General features: G+C 46.3%; 1 protein-coding gene across 4 annotated transcripts in view; it reads left to right on the forward strand.

Moving 5' to 3' along the window:
* FLVCR2 (feline leukemia virus subgroup C cellular receptor family member 2) overlaps positions 1–12,635 on the forward strand; it is a 38,856-nt gene that overhangs the window by 13,091 nt on the left and 13,130 nt on the right. For all 4 annotated transcript variants that reach the window (XM_017835696.1, XM_017835697.1, XM_017835694.1 and 1 more), the window contains exons 3-5: positions 734–874; positions 5,844–5,911; positions 6,694–6,797. In XM_017835696.1, coding sequence (XP_017691185.1) covers positions 734–874; positions 5,844–5,911; positions 6,694–6,797 — 313 coding nt within the window. The remainder of the gene's footprint in view (positions 1–733; positions 875–5,843; positions 5,912–6,693; positions 6,798–12,635) is intronic.

Consider the following 12,635-nt stretch of genomic DNA (forward strand, 5'->3'; position numbering starts at 1 on the left):
CTGAGGGCAGTAGCAGGAGACCAGAGGTGCAATTCTCCTACTTCATGCTTAATCCATGAAGTAGAAGCCAAATCTTTAGCATGAAAGACTGACATGCTCACTGGAGAGCAGACGTTGTCTACTGAACTCCATGGAATTTTTTGGATAGGCTCCTCTTGCCAGTTTGTTCATGTTGCCGGTGGCTAAATCAGATGTAGACTTCAAAGAATCTGGGGCAGGGAATAGACAAGGTACAAGAATGACTGTCTAGCACCTTGCACAGCAGAGTTGCCTGCGACTGGCAATTCTGGACACTAATGCTAGTAAGGGACAGCAGATGACTTGGCCAGCCTAAAAAGTTCCAGGCCTGAAATAAAACCTAGCATACATAGGTCATTGCTCACCAGGCACTGGACTCTTCAGAGGCCATCTTTGCTGTCTGACTTTTCCTAATCTGCTTTGGCATTTGTAAATCCACATAATATTTTAGCAGCTGGCTGATCATCCTTCTGAAGACAAAGGAATGAAATGCAAGGCGTTTTCCTAGTGGGAGGAGTTAGTGTTGGAGAGAGCCTGTTCTCTCCTGTTCCTGGATGAGTTCACGCATGGAGATCAAAGCTTAAGGACACTGTGTGTTTTGTACGCTTGGTTTTACTAGTCTCTCTGCCATCCCTCAAATGGCTCTACCCACAGTGTGTGCTCAGGGCCCCTGATGACACCATTACAAACAGGTATACTTTGTGTCTGATTTCAGTCTTCAAGGAGAAGCCCCAGAACCCTCCAAGCCGAGCTCAGGCCTTGATCCAGTCAAGACCAACAGAAGAATATTCCTATGTGCAATCAATCCTCCGTCTGCTCCACAATGCCAACTTTTTGCTCCTTATGGTCACTTACGGTAAGGTCTGGCCTTTCTCTTTGTGCAATTATCACTCCTCCCTCCCTCTCTGTGCTCTGCTGGAGCAGTAACTGGCCAGAGTTGTTTTAGGGGAGCATGAAGATAGCTGTCCTGCCACAAACTAGGAATCCTTGTAGCCCAGTACTCTTAGCAGTAGTTACAAGCAAATGCCTAGGGAAGAATACAAGCAAGGCAAGTACACAGAGGACAATATACCCCCACTACTGTTCTCCCAAACTTTGGCTGTTTTTTGCTCAGGGGATTTCTTTATCCTGTTCTTTCTTCCTTATCCTGTTCTTTTTTCCTCAACCTGTTCTTTTTTCCTAGTCACTTAGTTACTTGCAATGAGCCAATCTAAGTGCTTACCTAAGAAATATATTGGAGTGTCTAAGTGCACGTCACAGCACTGAGTGAAAGTAATTTCCCAAGGCAAGGGTATGACTGCTGGGCATCCCAGTAGAGGTCATGTGGACTATGCAGATGTGCAGACTTCGTCAGCTTCCTAGGCAGTCCCTATGAAACAAATAGAAGGAAAGGCTGGAGAACATCTTCTTATGCCATCTGTCCTGGCACTCTGAATTTGCTGCTTGCTTCTCTTTAGCAGTCTCAGTCTGTTTCTCTGAGGGCAATGTACTGTGTTGAATCTATTCCCTGATGCTGAATTGGCATATGGAACAGTGTTTTTCTCTTTAACAGAAAGGCCATTGTAGTCTCTGCCTGGTTGCATAATTAGTTATACTGTAGCCAGCTAGTCTGCAGGGAGCTGTGTCCTTACTCTTCCTACTGTCTTGCTATGGAAGCTCCTCAGGTAGAAAGTTAAATATTGCTGAAAGTTCTACCATTATGCCAGCAATTGTATCTGAAGGACCTGGTGGATGAGTAACCAGGTTGGAGAGAATGAGATAGTGGCTTTGTACCTTCTGAGGGTGCTAATGGTCTTTGGGGTTGTTGAATTCTATGCTTCTTTCCTTCTCAGTGCAATAGACTTCTAGATATGCCCCTCTCAGATTGCTCTTAAACTCCACTGGTTTGCATTGCAGCTGCTTGTTTTGGCTTTTTTTCTTTTTTTCCCCCATAGCACACAATGCCCTCTCAGAAAGTGAAGACAGAAAAAATTGTCAGGCAGACTGTGTCTAAAGTTGGATTGTGTCATCTGCACAGTACACAGTTACACTTCAGGGAAAGGGAAGGTGAAAGCATTTATTTTGATAGGCAACAAGCCCTAGAGGAGAGAGGAGGGGTCTCAGTACAGAAGAGCATGTTTAGAATCTGATCGTCCTGGATAATTCCCTTCCGGCATTCACAATGTGGAAAAGCTGTTTCAGTGGCTCATAATTTATTTTTTCTTCCTGCTGGTCTGTGCATTTATTCTGTTCCTCTTTGTGTCAGCATCATGTCAATCTACAGCTTAACTTGAGATGGTGACTGTTGCTCAGAGAGGGAACTATGCAGTGAAACTTTTTTTTAAACTTCTCTGGCTTTAAAATGGGGACAGTTTTTCCTACTTAAGTCAAAAGTTATGTTGGCCAAGATTTAAGACATCTGCAGCCACATGAGTGCAACTGAATCATCCTGCCTAGCTAACACAAAGGTACCTGCAGCCTCTCAGCTCTTGTGTTAACCTAGCGTATGCCAGGGGAGGGAGGGGGATACCTGCTGCTTTTTCATCTCCCCTGGCTGTAGAAAGAATGGGGACCCTTCCATGATGCCAGGTCAGAACAGGTCTGCAGATCTCTACGGTCTTGATGTTACTAGCAGCTGTCAATTCCTTTCCTGTGGTAAGACTTGCAGTGCTGGAAACATTGGTGCCACTGCCTCTGTAGTAGTGAACTGTTTTTGAGGAAAGCCCTCAGATAGCCTTTTCCTAAGGCTGCTGACATTGTGTCCATGAAGCTGAGGCATAACGTGGAATGGACATTAAGAAATGTCCAAGTTTATTGAGTTGGGCTCTGCATTTGAGAGCATGTTGCTACTGGGAGGCAGTAGGCAGGAAAGGGTGGGAAAGGCTGGTAAAGTGGGAGTGGTGAGACAGTCTCAAAGCATCAAGGTTTGGAAGGGTGATGGGGCAGTGAGGAGGAGGCAGGGCAGCAAGATCTGCATAAGGAACCATTGTCCTGCAGGCTTACATGGGTGAAGACAAGAAAACCAGGAGTCTGGCATGTAAGCAAGAGGCTGCTTACCTACGGAAGACCTGGGTTCTAGTCTGAGGCTTAATAAGGGCTCCTTTTGGAGCCATAGGCAATAAAGTTCCCCATTCTGGCCTCTATAAAATAGAGGAGACACTGTGAGGTCTCAAAAATGCTATTCTACAGCACGTTACAAGCAAACCATGGTAACTAGCTAATGAATCAGGTGGGGCTGGACCTTCAGATGTCCTGCTCCCAGCTACTAGTTCTGATTTTCCTCATCTGCATGGGCAAATGGACACTGCCCTGTTGGAAACAACCGTTGCCTGTTTTATGGGCATTCAAACAGCTGTAATTCTCGGTGAAACTTCACGGAGCAGCTGTGACATATAAAGTGCCTACAGCTTTTGCCAACCCTCGCATATGCAAATTTGGCACACTGTCTTGATTCTTAGAATATTTTGCCTGACTGTGGTGCCAAGTGTTGCTGCCAACTCTGCATTACTTTCTGCCCAGCTTGGAAGTAGGGGCCCTTCTCAGTCTTGGAAATCATATGCATCACAGACCTGCTGTGAAGCTTTTGTACTGACAGCATCAACTACCAGAGCAGCATCTGTCTATTTTCACAAGGCTGCTGTCCTCTTGGCTGGGTGAGAAGTAGAGGTGCACAAATGACTGGTCTATGTTCATGCCCAGCTTTGAAGTGAAGTAGCGAAGGGACTGTGCTGATCTGCCATACTCCCATGTCCTGGCAGTGCAGTTTGTGATGTCTCCTAATGAGTGGGGTGATCCAGAGGTGGAGATAAGATGAAGCTGAATTATGGTCTCTAGAACTGTTTTGCTACGGCAAAGTGTTGCAAAGAGACAGCTTTCAAGGCTAGAGGGCGCCTCCTTGCTGTGAGATCTCCAACTGTTCTCCCCCATCTCTGGCTGCTGGCTCTGCTGGAGTTTCCAGCCTTCTCAAGTAACTCTTGGAAAGCATTGGCTAGATTCCTCCTGCCTTAAGAGCATGTCACTCAACTTACTAGCCTCTCCTGTAACCTTCTGACACGTGGTTTTGGAGCATGAAGCATTGTCACAGGCACTTGGCTTATTTAGGATCACTTGAATGAGAGTTTTCGTCTGTTGTGTGTGCCATAAAACTGGGGAGTGACCTTTGCTTAATCATAGGATGGTTTGGGTTGGAAGGGATCTTAACCCCCATGCCGTGAGCAGGGACACCTTCCATTAGACTGGATTGCTCAGAGCCCCGTCTAGTGTGGCCTTGAACACTTCCAGGGATGGGGCATCCACAACTTCTTTGGGCAATCTGTTCCAGTCCCTCACCACCCTCACAATAAATTATAATGGTGTGTAAAGGAAGTGTGATGTCCCCTTCAGCTGCCAATCCCAGCTGCCAATCTTGTGGCTCCTCATAGTGCTCCATGAGCTGTGCAGTGCAGTGGGTATTTAGTGTTTAGTGGAAGACTGGGCTAGGCGCAGAATTGCTGAGTAATTAAGGATCAGGGGAGCTAGAGGACTTCAGAGTTAGGGGAGCTCAGGGGTTTGTTCCCTGTGTTAATGCTCTGCCTGCTAGACTGCACTTCTGTATCATGTATTGTGAGTTTCTGCTTTTAGCTGAGGCTGAAAGAGGAAAAGTAGGAAGTGGGAACTTGACACATATCTGTTCTGTGAGGATTTCAGGCATCTATGCCAGACTTTTTAAAACCATGCCTCCTTATGGAGCCCGTAGATGTGTGAGCTGCAGCGGTGAAATCTGTGTCCCCCATCCCACCCCCTTACTTCAGGATCACTGAAGCCTTGAAGAGAAACTAACTGCAAATGTAAATGACTTTCTGAGAAGAAAGTTGTGCTGACTGTTACAGACCTCATCCACCTGGTGAAGGTTTCTCAGTATCACCCAAGGTGAGAGTGTAGCCATTGCAGTACTGCTGATTCGGTGCACATGCGTATGTTCTTGCCTACTCTTAGCAAAGCACTTGGATTTTGTGCCCTTTTGAGAAGGCATTTAACCAAAGAGAGTTGCATGTAAGCTGAAGCAGTGTGTCTGAATGGGGCTTGACCAGTATCACCCCAACAGTTTCATTCTCACCTTGGGTGATACTGAGAAACCTTCACCAGCTGGCCGATGTAACAGTTAATCTAACTTCCCTTTCAGAAATACAAGTACTTTCATGGTTGGTTTTTTTTCAGGCCTCAGTGATATCTTTTAAAATGCAAGATTTTCCCATGCAGACACACACATAGCAGGTGCCTGGGGGTAGTGCTGTCTGTGCTTCACTATCGGCTCTGCTTCTGCTTGCCTTCTGCTGTTTCTTGGCTTGGAGAGAATATTTTTTTACTGACTGTCAGCAGGGAGAATGCTATCAGGCTCTTCTCTGGAAGGAAAACGCTCAGGTCAATGACACTGTTGTTAATTGAATCCTGGGTCCTTGTTAAAGGTGTGATGCTGAGGCAGGTGCTTTTCTAGTATTCTGACTTGGCTGGGGGGGAAGGAGAAAACTCCAGTGCTAAAGATGGATCTGGATGTGAGGAAGGGTTGAGACCCCATGAGGGACTTGCAAGACCTTTCAGTACCAGAAATGTGCACAACCCTTCCTCTAGCTGCTAAGGTAAGAACCATCCTGAAACTGCATGGTGCTTCCTCCTGCATGCTGAGGCCTGAATGTCTGCATTTCTTTCAGTATTCTATGTCTAGCCACTCTGGCTGAGTCTCCTGAGACTCTTCAGCCTTGTACTAGATTGATGCTCCCAAAGATTCCTCTCTCTGCTTTTCTACCCTTCCACAACCCAGCAGGAGAGTAGCAGGCTCTGAATGTGCTGCATTTTTATCCCCCTCTTAGGTCTGAATGTAGGTTGTTTCTACGCCCTGTCCACTCTGCTGAACCGCATGGTGATCCACCACTACCCAGTAAGTGTATCCAACCCTCGTGGCCCTCTGATGTTTGCTGTTGTCTAGCACTGGCTGCCAAAGGAGAGTCTGTGAGAAATGCAATGTCACAGCACTTCTGGCTGGCTCTGGCACACGTTGGCTGGCTGGAAAGAGAGCATTGGTTCCTTTTTCTCTTTACACCACCCCATGCAAAAGCTAGTGAGCTCTAGCAAAGACAGCTCCTTTGCACCCTGAATGAAAGTGTTTACTTCTGAGAAAATCTTCCACCAACTGACTCCCTTTGTTCCTGACTATGATTTCTGCTAGGACATCTGTTCCAGGAGGCTGCCCACACTGGTGCTCTGGTGGCAGAAGAGTGGAGTGCTTCAGTACCTGAGCTACTGTAGAGCTTACTGCTGGTGCTGTATGCCAGAGAGCTCCTTTCTGTGCTGCCTTATAGTAGGTCCTAATATTTCCTAGTCAATCTGGCCCAAATCCCAACACCAGAGAGCAAACTTCATAGGGTTTATGCTGACTCCTCTAAAAGTATCTGTTCATGCTGGCCAGTGCACACCTTTTTCTCTGGGCTGGCTCAGAGAGAAGTGCCAAACCACTTTTCTTACTGGACTAGAATACACTGGCTCATAGTGGGCCCAAAAGTGTTCTTGCAAAGGGTACTTCTGGTTATTGTGTTACCAGCAGAAAACATGTAGGGAGGCTAACTTTGGTGTCTCTTCTTCTCTGGGTTTTCTGCATTTTGCTTTTTGTTGGCTATGACTTAGCTCCTGCATTTGTGTGAGTGTGTGTGTGTCTCATCACAGGGGGAGGAGGTGAATGCTGGCAGGATTGGACTCACCATTATAGTGTCGGGGACAGTTGGGGCTCTGATCTCCGGCATCTGGTTGGACAGAACCAAAACCTACAAGTAAGTCCCTTGTTTGCCTCTGTGTCCCTAGTGACTGTGCTCTTCCCCCATACTGTGTGAGTCTGGGGGCACAATCTTTGAGAGGATTTGTAGGGAAAAATACGGTTCTTCAAAATCCAGTTAGTCTAAAGTGAAGTTTGGAGCTGTGTATTAGTCTGTACTGGGCCCATACAGTGACCTTAGGGAAACATAGGGAGAGGGTGAGGTGGCCCAGCAGCTGCTTTGTTAGACATGAGAGAGTCCTTGACGCAAGTAGAATCAAGACAGTACCAGACCATTTCTCAGCCCTTACAAATCAGCTTCTGTGAATCTTTGTCCAGCTTAATAAAAGGCACATTGAATCCAGTGCCCAGAGGCATTGTGTGAGGGTGCGTTGCTGTATTTAGGGCAGGCATAAGGGTTATTGGGGTTGCTGGTGGATTATTCTGAGTTTGCTGCCTGGCGGGTTGGGAAGGCAGGTCTGGCCAGCATACCCTGCCGTATGCAAAGAGACGGTTAAGTCTTTGCTTGTCCTGCAGCTCCCAGTCCTCAGGCACTCAGATCTCATTGGCAGACCTCTGTAGGATATCCCAGGGGACGTAGAGAGCCTCTTGTGTCTTACACTGAGGTCCGTGTAATCAGCTTTTTGGTTTCTCTGCTGTCTTTGAGAACTGTGCTATAACCTGTTGTCTGAGCAGGTTGGTGAGATGGGGCTTTACTGGTGATGTGCTGGTGAAGGCAGTTGAAGGCAGTTTTGGAGTTTTTTCTTTGCAGCAGCTTTTCATCTGGGTGAGTCCTATTGCCATTATCCTACCTGGTGTCTTGGTTCAGAAAAGCACATTCTCATTGTAGACAGCTTAGATTAATCTGGCTAGCTGTGGGTTTGCAACTTCTGAAGTGGCTTCTGGCCCTAGCTGTAAACTACAGGGATCAAAAATAGATAGAAAATTGGCTTCTCTAATAAGAAAGAATGGTTGGTGAGAACTCCTGGGTCATAGGAAAGAGGACTAGATGACTAATACAAAGACCGGCAGGTTGATTGTTGCTGTTTCTAGATGGCTGTGTGGCACTGAGTTCTCATTTGTCAGTCCTGAGACATAGAAACACAACTGTTGGAACTATTAGAACTGCACTAGCTAACCATTCAATGTAACCTGTGTCTCTTTCCAGCCCAGGGCTAGTGGTAAGGTAGCCTCAACTGGGACTGGATGATCTTCCTGATTCTCCGTAAGTGAGGGTAGGTTGCGTCACAGAAGCCTGAAGAGCTTTGTCGCTCACCAGGCAGAGCTGGGACTTGAAATTTGGCAGAATGGGTGAGGGGAAAAATCCACAAATCCTGTATTTGTTCCATGTCCCCTGCTTCCATGGAGGGACCACGTAAGTAGGCAGAGCTGGCTGAACAGTGCAGAAAAACAGGACTATGCCACCCATGGAATTTATCCTACAGACCCCAGGGACTATCTGGGGATAGATTTAGCCTTAGGTGAGGAAAAACACTACTAAGAATTTGTTCTCCACTGCAGCCCACAAAATGGAATTCTGTGAAACTAGCAAATTTTTTTTCGGAGTGCTACAGAGTCTTTATTTAGCCCCATTTAAAAGTCTATTTAAAAAAACTGTCAAGATGCCAGATGTTCTAGGTAGGTACCCTCCCCCTTCCCTCCGTTGCTGAGATAGTGTCAAGAATGAAGTGGTAAGCATATGAAAATCAGGAAGAAGAGATATCAAGTCCTTTTTTTAGTCAGCTTGGAGAGAGAGGGAAGCAAATGAATGGGATCCAGCTGTGATTGAGGGGAGCAGGGGAAGGTTAATAACAAAAGGAATTGCAGAGCTCTACACGTGTGTTTGATCTTTACTGTACCATCAGCAGTTCCTTGAAAGGGTGAAGCTGTGCTAAGTCAGGCTTTCCCCATCTGTCATGCTTGAGCACCAAATGGCCTTTCATTCTTGCTCTTATTTGGCAGGCAAATCCCTGCAGCAGCCCCTGCACCATTCTTGCTTTTGGAATTAGCAGGCACAAATTTGGTCAATAAAAATAAATACATTAGTTATGTAGTGATGAGTGAGCAGTGCCAGAACTAGGGTTGTTTCTGGTGGTATGGCTTGTTAAGAGCAGCCCACCTCTTCAAAAGAACACGTTTTAGAATCATTGAATAATTTAGGAAAAGATTTTTAAAGTTTTGACATAAAGTTAAATGAGGCTCCATGTGCATCCTTCAGGTTCCTGGCTCAGAGGAGGGATGGCGTTGTGACACCTGGGGACTGCTGGGTGTATTGCTATTTGTAGGGGAGTCTGACTTGAAATGAAGTATTTGGGGACTGAATTAATCATCACTTCTCTTTGGCCATGCTTTGGTTTTAAGTGCAGTGTTCCCATGGCTTCACATCCAGCTGGTTGCAGTCAGCACTCTCTGCTTTCATTGCTGCATCTCTATAAGGCAAGACGTCAGAAATATCCATCTCTCTCCATTGACGAGGCAGAGGACCCCAAGTGGTGTTTTAAACTTAGATCTGTACAGGTCCAAAGGCATTAAAATGTGGGGGAGGGAGGAAAGACTTAGATAATGGAGAATGGGGCGCTTGGATCTCTTCCACTGAAAGGTGAATGATCTCTCTCAGCCCAGCCTGACCAGCAATTTGAGCCTTCTTGTAGCCCTTTCCCAGGTTAATCCTTATGTAGTGCTTATGTCTTCGCCCTGTCCTGCCATATGTTTTATATAAACAATTTACCAAGGCTGTCCATTTTTGTGACCTTTATACAGGAAGAAAGTGGCATAAAACCAAGTGCTAAAGAATGAGGGGGTGGTGAAAACGAAACCAGCCTTCTCCAATTCGTCTCTTCTCCGGCATTTGACACCTCAGTGTCTTCAGCAATGAGATTCTTCTGGAAGCACAGGGACAAGGCCTTTGTTCAGGGTCTTGTGCAGCCTGAAATGTGCTGTCCTCATGGCAAAGCCTGTAGAGGCCATCTGTCATCCCAGTCTGTACAGCAGAGCATTCTGGAGCTGCACACAACATCCCAGTGAGCAGCTAAAACTGTTGGCACGTGGCTGTGACCTCTACCCCCTCCCTCCCTGAGCTTGTTCATTTGTTGCTTCAGATGTTGCTTGACTTGTGTTTTCGCAGCTGCAGTCAGTCCCCTGTGAGTCTGGTCCTGTCACTTTGGCTTTCCTCATCCAAGTGACCCTCTGAGACAAGGCTGGGCTGGGCCATGCCCATTGCATATTCTGAGGCTTCCTCTGGAGTTGACTGAACAGCAGGAGTTGTGTTCTTCATTTCAGTCCTGTTCCCTGCTCATGCTGGCCCTGTCTGTTTTTTTTCCCCCAAGGTCTCTCTTTTCTCACAATCCCTTGCGTGAGCTCTTTAATTTGCCTCTTCAGAAGGGTAGGGAATGTGACTGGGAGGGCAGATGAGTGTCAGGGCAGGTTAGGTTCATCTAAGTGACAAGCATGTTGGCTCCTTCACAGATCTTCCTCTGACTGCCACAGAGACTTGGCACCAGTGCCTTCGGAGCAATGCTTCCGCATGGGTGCGCGGGGCTTCATTCCCAAACCCCAGAGCACAGAGCTGGATTAACCCCAGCTTTCCTAAGGTGATGTAGCAGGATGCCTAACTTCCTAACTTGTACACACTGCACTAGGCAGCCTGGTAAGTAGGCTGTCAGTTTTCCAGACAATAATAATGAGCCCCTATGAAGCCATCATGAAAACAGGTTGCTAAAATCACCAGAATGCAGTGCCAATGTCCTCTGTGAATCTGCTTCTCCTTTGTGCTTTTCTCTCTCCCATAAGATTTATGGCTATGATAAGAGGCTTATTAAGCTAAACTGGCATTCTTCCCATGTCCTAGTGCCCCCAGAACCACAGAGCATTCTTGTCTTCTAGTGACAAAGGCCACTTCCTGAGAAACACCCTGCCTCGCTGTCTTTCCCCGGTGGTTTCTTTGTTTCCCTCTTCACCAGTGTCTGCCAGTATTTCAGTTAAACCCTCTTAAAATTTTTGGGTCTTGCTTGGACTGTTGAGTACTAAATCTCCTTTTTTGTCATCAGTGGTATGCTCGGGGGAGCAAGGTCTTGCTAAAGTCTGGTCCAGCAGAAGTCTGCTTGTGTGCTTAAGGCTGTTTTCTGCAGCAGGACTTGCATCCAGGGCTGTCTGTTCAGCTCCTGTGGGCGGCTGTCCTGAGCAGGCAGCGCTCAGGCGAGTGGCCTCAGGGCACTTCCCAGTCTGTGACTCCCACAGCACTCAAGCCTGTGGTCTTGTTTTTTCACAAGGGTCTGTTGATACATTTTATCCTTCTGCAGCCTAATGATTCAGGGAGGTCAATGAGGAAAACTCTAGTCCCCTAGATCCAGCTAATGTGCGCTAGATGAGGTACCCATGGCAAGATCGGTTTGCTGTGTTGTGCCCCCCCCCCCTCCCCCCTCCCCGTTTACTTCTGCAGTTTCAGTGGAGAACACCTTCAAGAGCTGTCTGCTTCTGTGAGCCTGCCTGCTCTAGTTCTCAGTGGTGCACTGCATGTTCTGGGAACTTCTTTCTTGCACCTTGACTAATGACATGGCATTAATGTGAAACAAAGTCCCAACCACATCCGGTCACTATCTTGTTCATCACCTTTGCTTGGAGATGAGTGGCAAAGTGCAACTCTTGGCAACTGTCATGATACAGAATCAGATACAAATCATATGGAATACTTGAATCATAAGCTTGGGAAACTGAGTGAGATGCTGTGTGACTATCCTAAGACCTGTGCACTGAGCCAAAAACGGGCTGTGGAGAGAAAAAAAAAACCAAAACAAAACCCCAGCTGAGTGTCGCTGCTGGCAGCAACTAAACTTCTTAGGGCCACAGCCACCTCTTGGAGGCCTGCACTGTATTTTAGCACTGCTGTGTATTTTACTACTGCTGTGTAGTTTGGAGACTACTGTTTATGGAAGGAGCACCCAGTTCAAGCTTGGTCTGTGTAGCCAAAGCACAGAGCTCTAATTCTAGCTTTGAGGTCTTTTCCTAATCATCTCTTTTCTCCATGGCTGCTTGTTAAGGCTTGGGAGACATAAGAACTCACGGGAGATATCTGAGGAACCTGTATTGAGCAGAAAAAGGCTTTTACTTATATCTCTTGGACTTTCTGGGGCTGCTCTCTGATTGCTCAGTCAATCAGAAGCTCTTCTTCTGCAGCCTCCAAGCTGTGTGCCAGCCATGTAGCAGCTCTCTGCAGTGAATTATAACAGAAGTAAGCCATCCCTTTATTCCGCCTTCACAGATGACTTTTTTCCTCTGAAAACATTGGAAAGAACGTATTCTGGAGGTTAAGGGATTTAACTGCTCCTTTGATACACAACAACATTACTTGTCACAGCAAAATGTTTAGCCTTTCAATACATTAAATGTGTCTGGTGAACCTTTGTAAGTATGGATCAATAGCTGAAGCCTGAAATTAGCTTCTAAGGCCTGTATTTGGATAAGAATTGACATATGAGTATGACCCCACTGACTGCAGTCATTGCAGCAGTGAGGGAGGACAGAACCTTAGCTAGAACAGTCTGGATTTATCTGTAGTAATTCAGTGTACTGGAAACATTTTATTACCCATTATAATACTGGCTGCCCACTTGGGGTTGGATTTTTGGCAGTGATCATTTGCATTAAAAAGGAAAAGTGAAAATAGTTTGAGTTTTAGTTTCTTCAGTAGAATTCTAGGAACACATCAAACACATTCTTTGATGGATTAAGACTAAAATTTGGTTGAAAGTAAACAAGCAGCTCATGGTTATACCTTTAACTTCTTCCTAAAAGACAATGGTAAAAAGATTTTATTAACTCTGATATCTGTTCGACTATCAAAATCCTGGTGGAATTTGAG

Source organism: Lepidothrix coronata, unplaced genomic scaffold (genome assembly GCF_001604755.1).
Source record: "Lepidothrix coronata isolate B3197 unplaced genomic scaffold, Lepidothrix_coronata-1.0 Scaffold262, whole genome shotgun sequence".
NCBI lineage: Eukaryota > Metazoa > Chordata > Aves > Passeriformes > Pipridae > Lepidothrix > Lepidothrix coronata.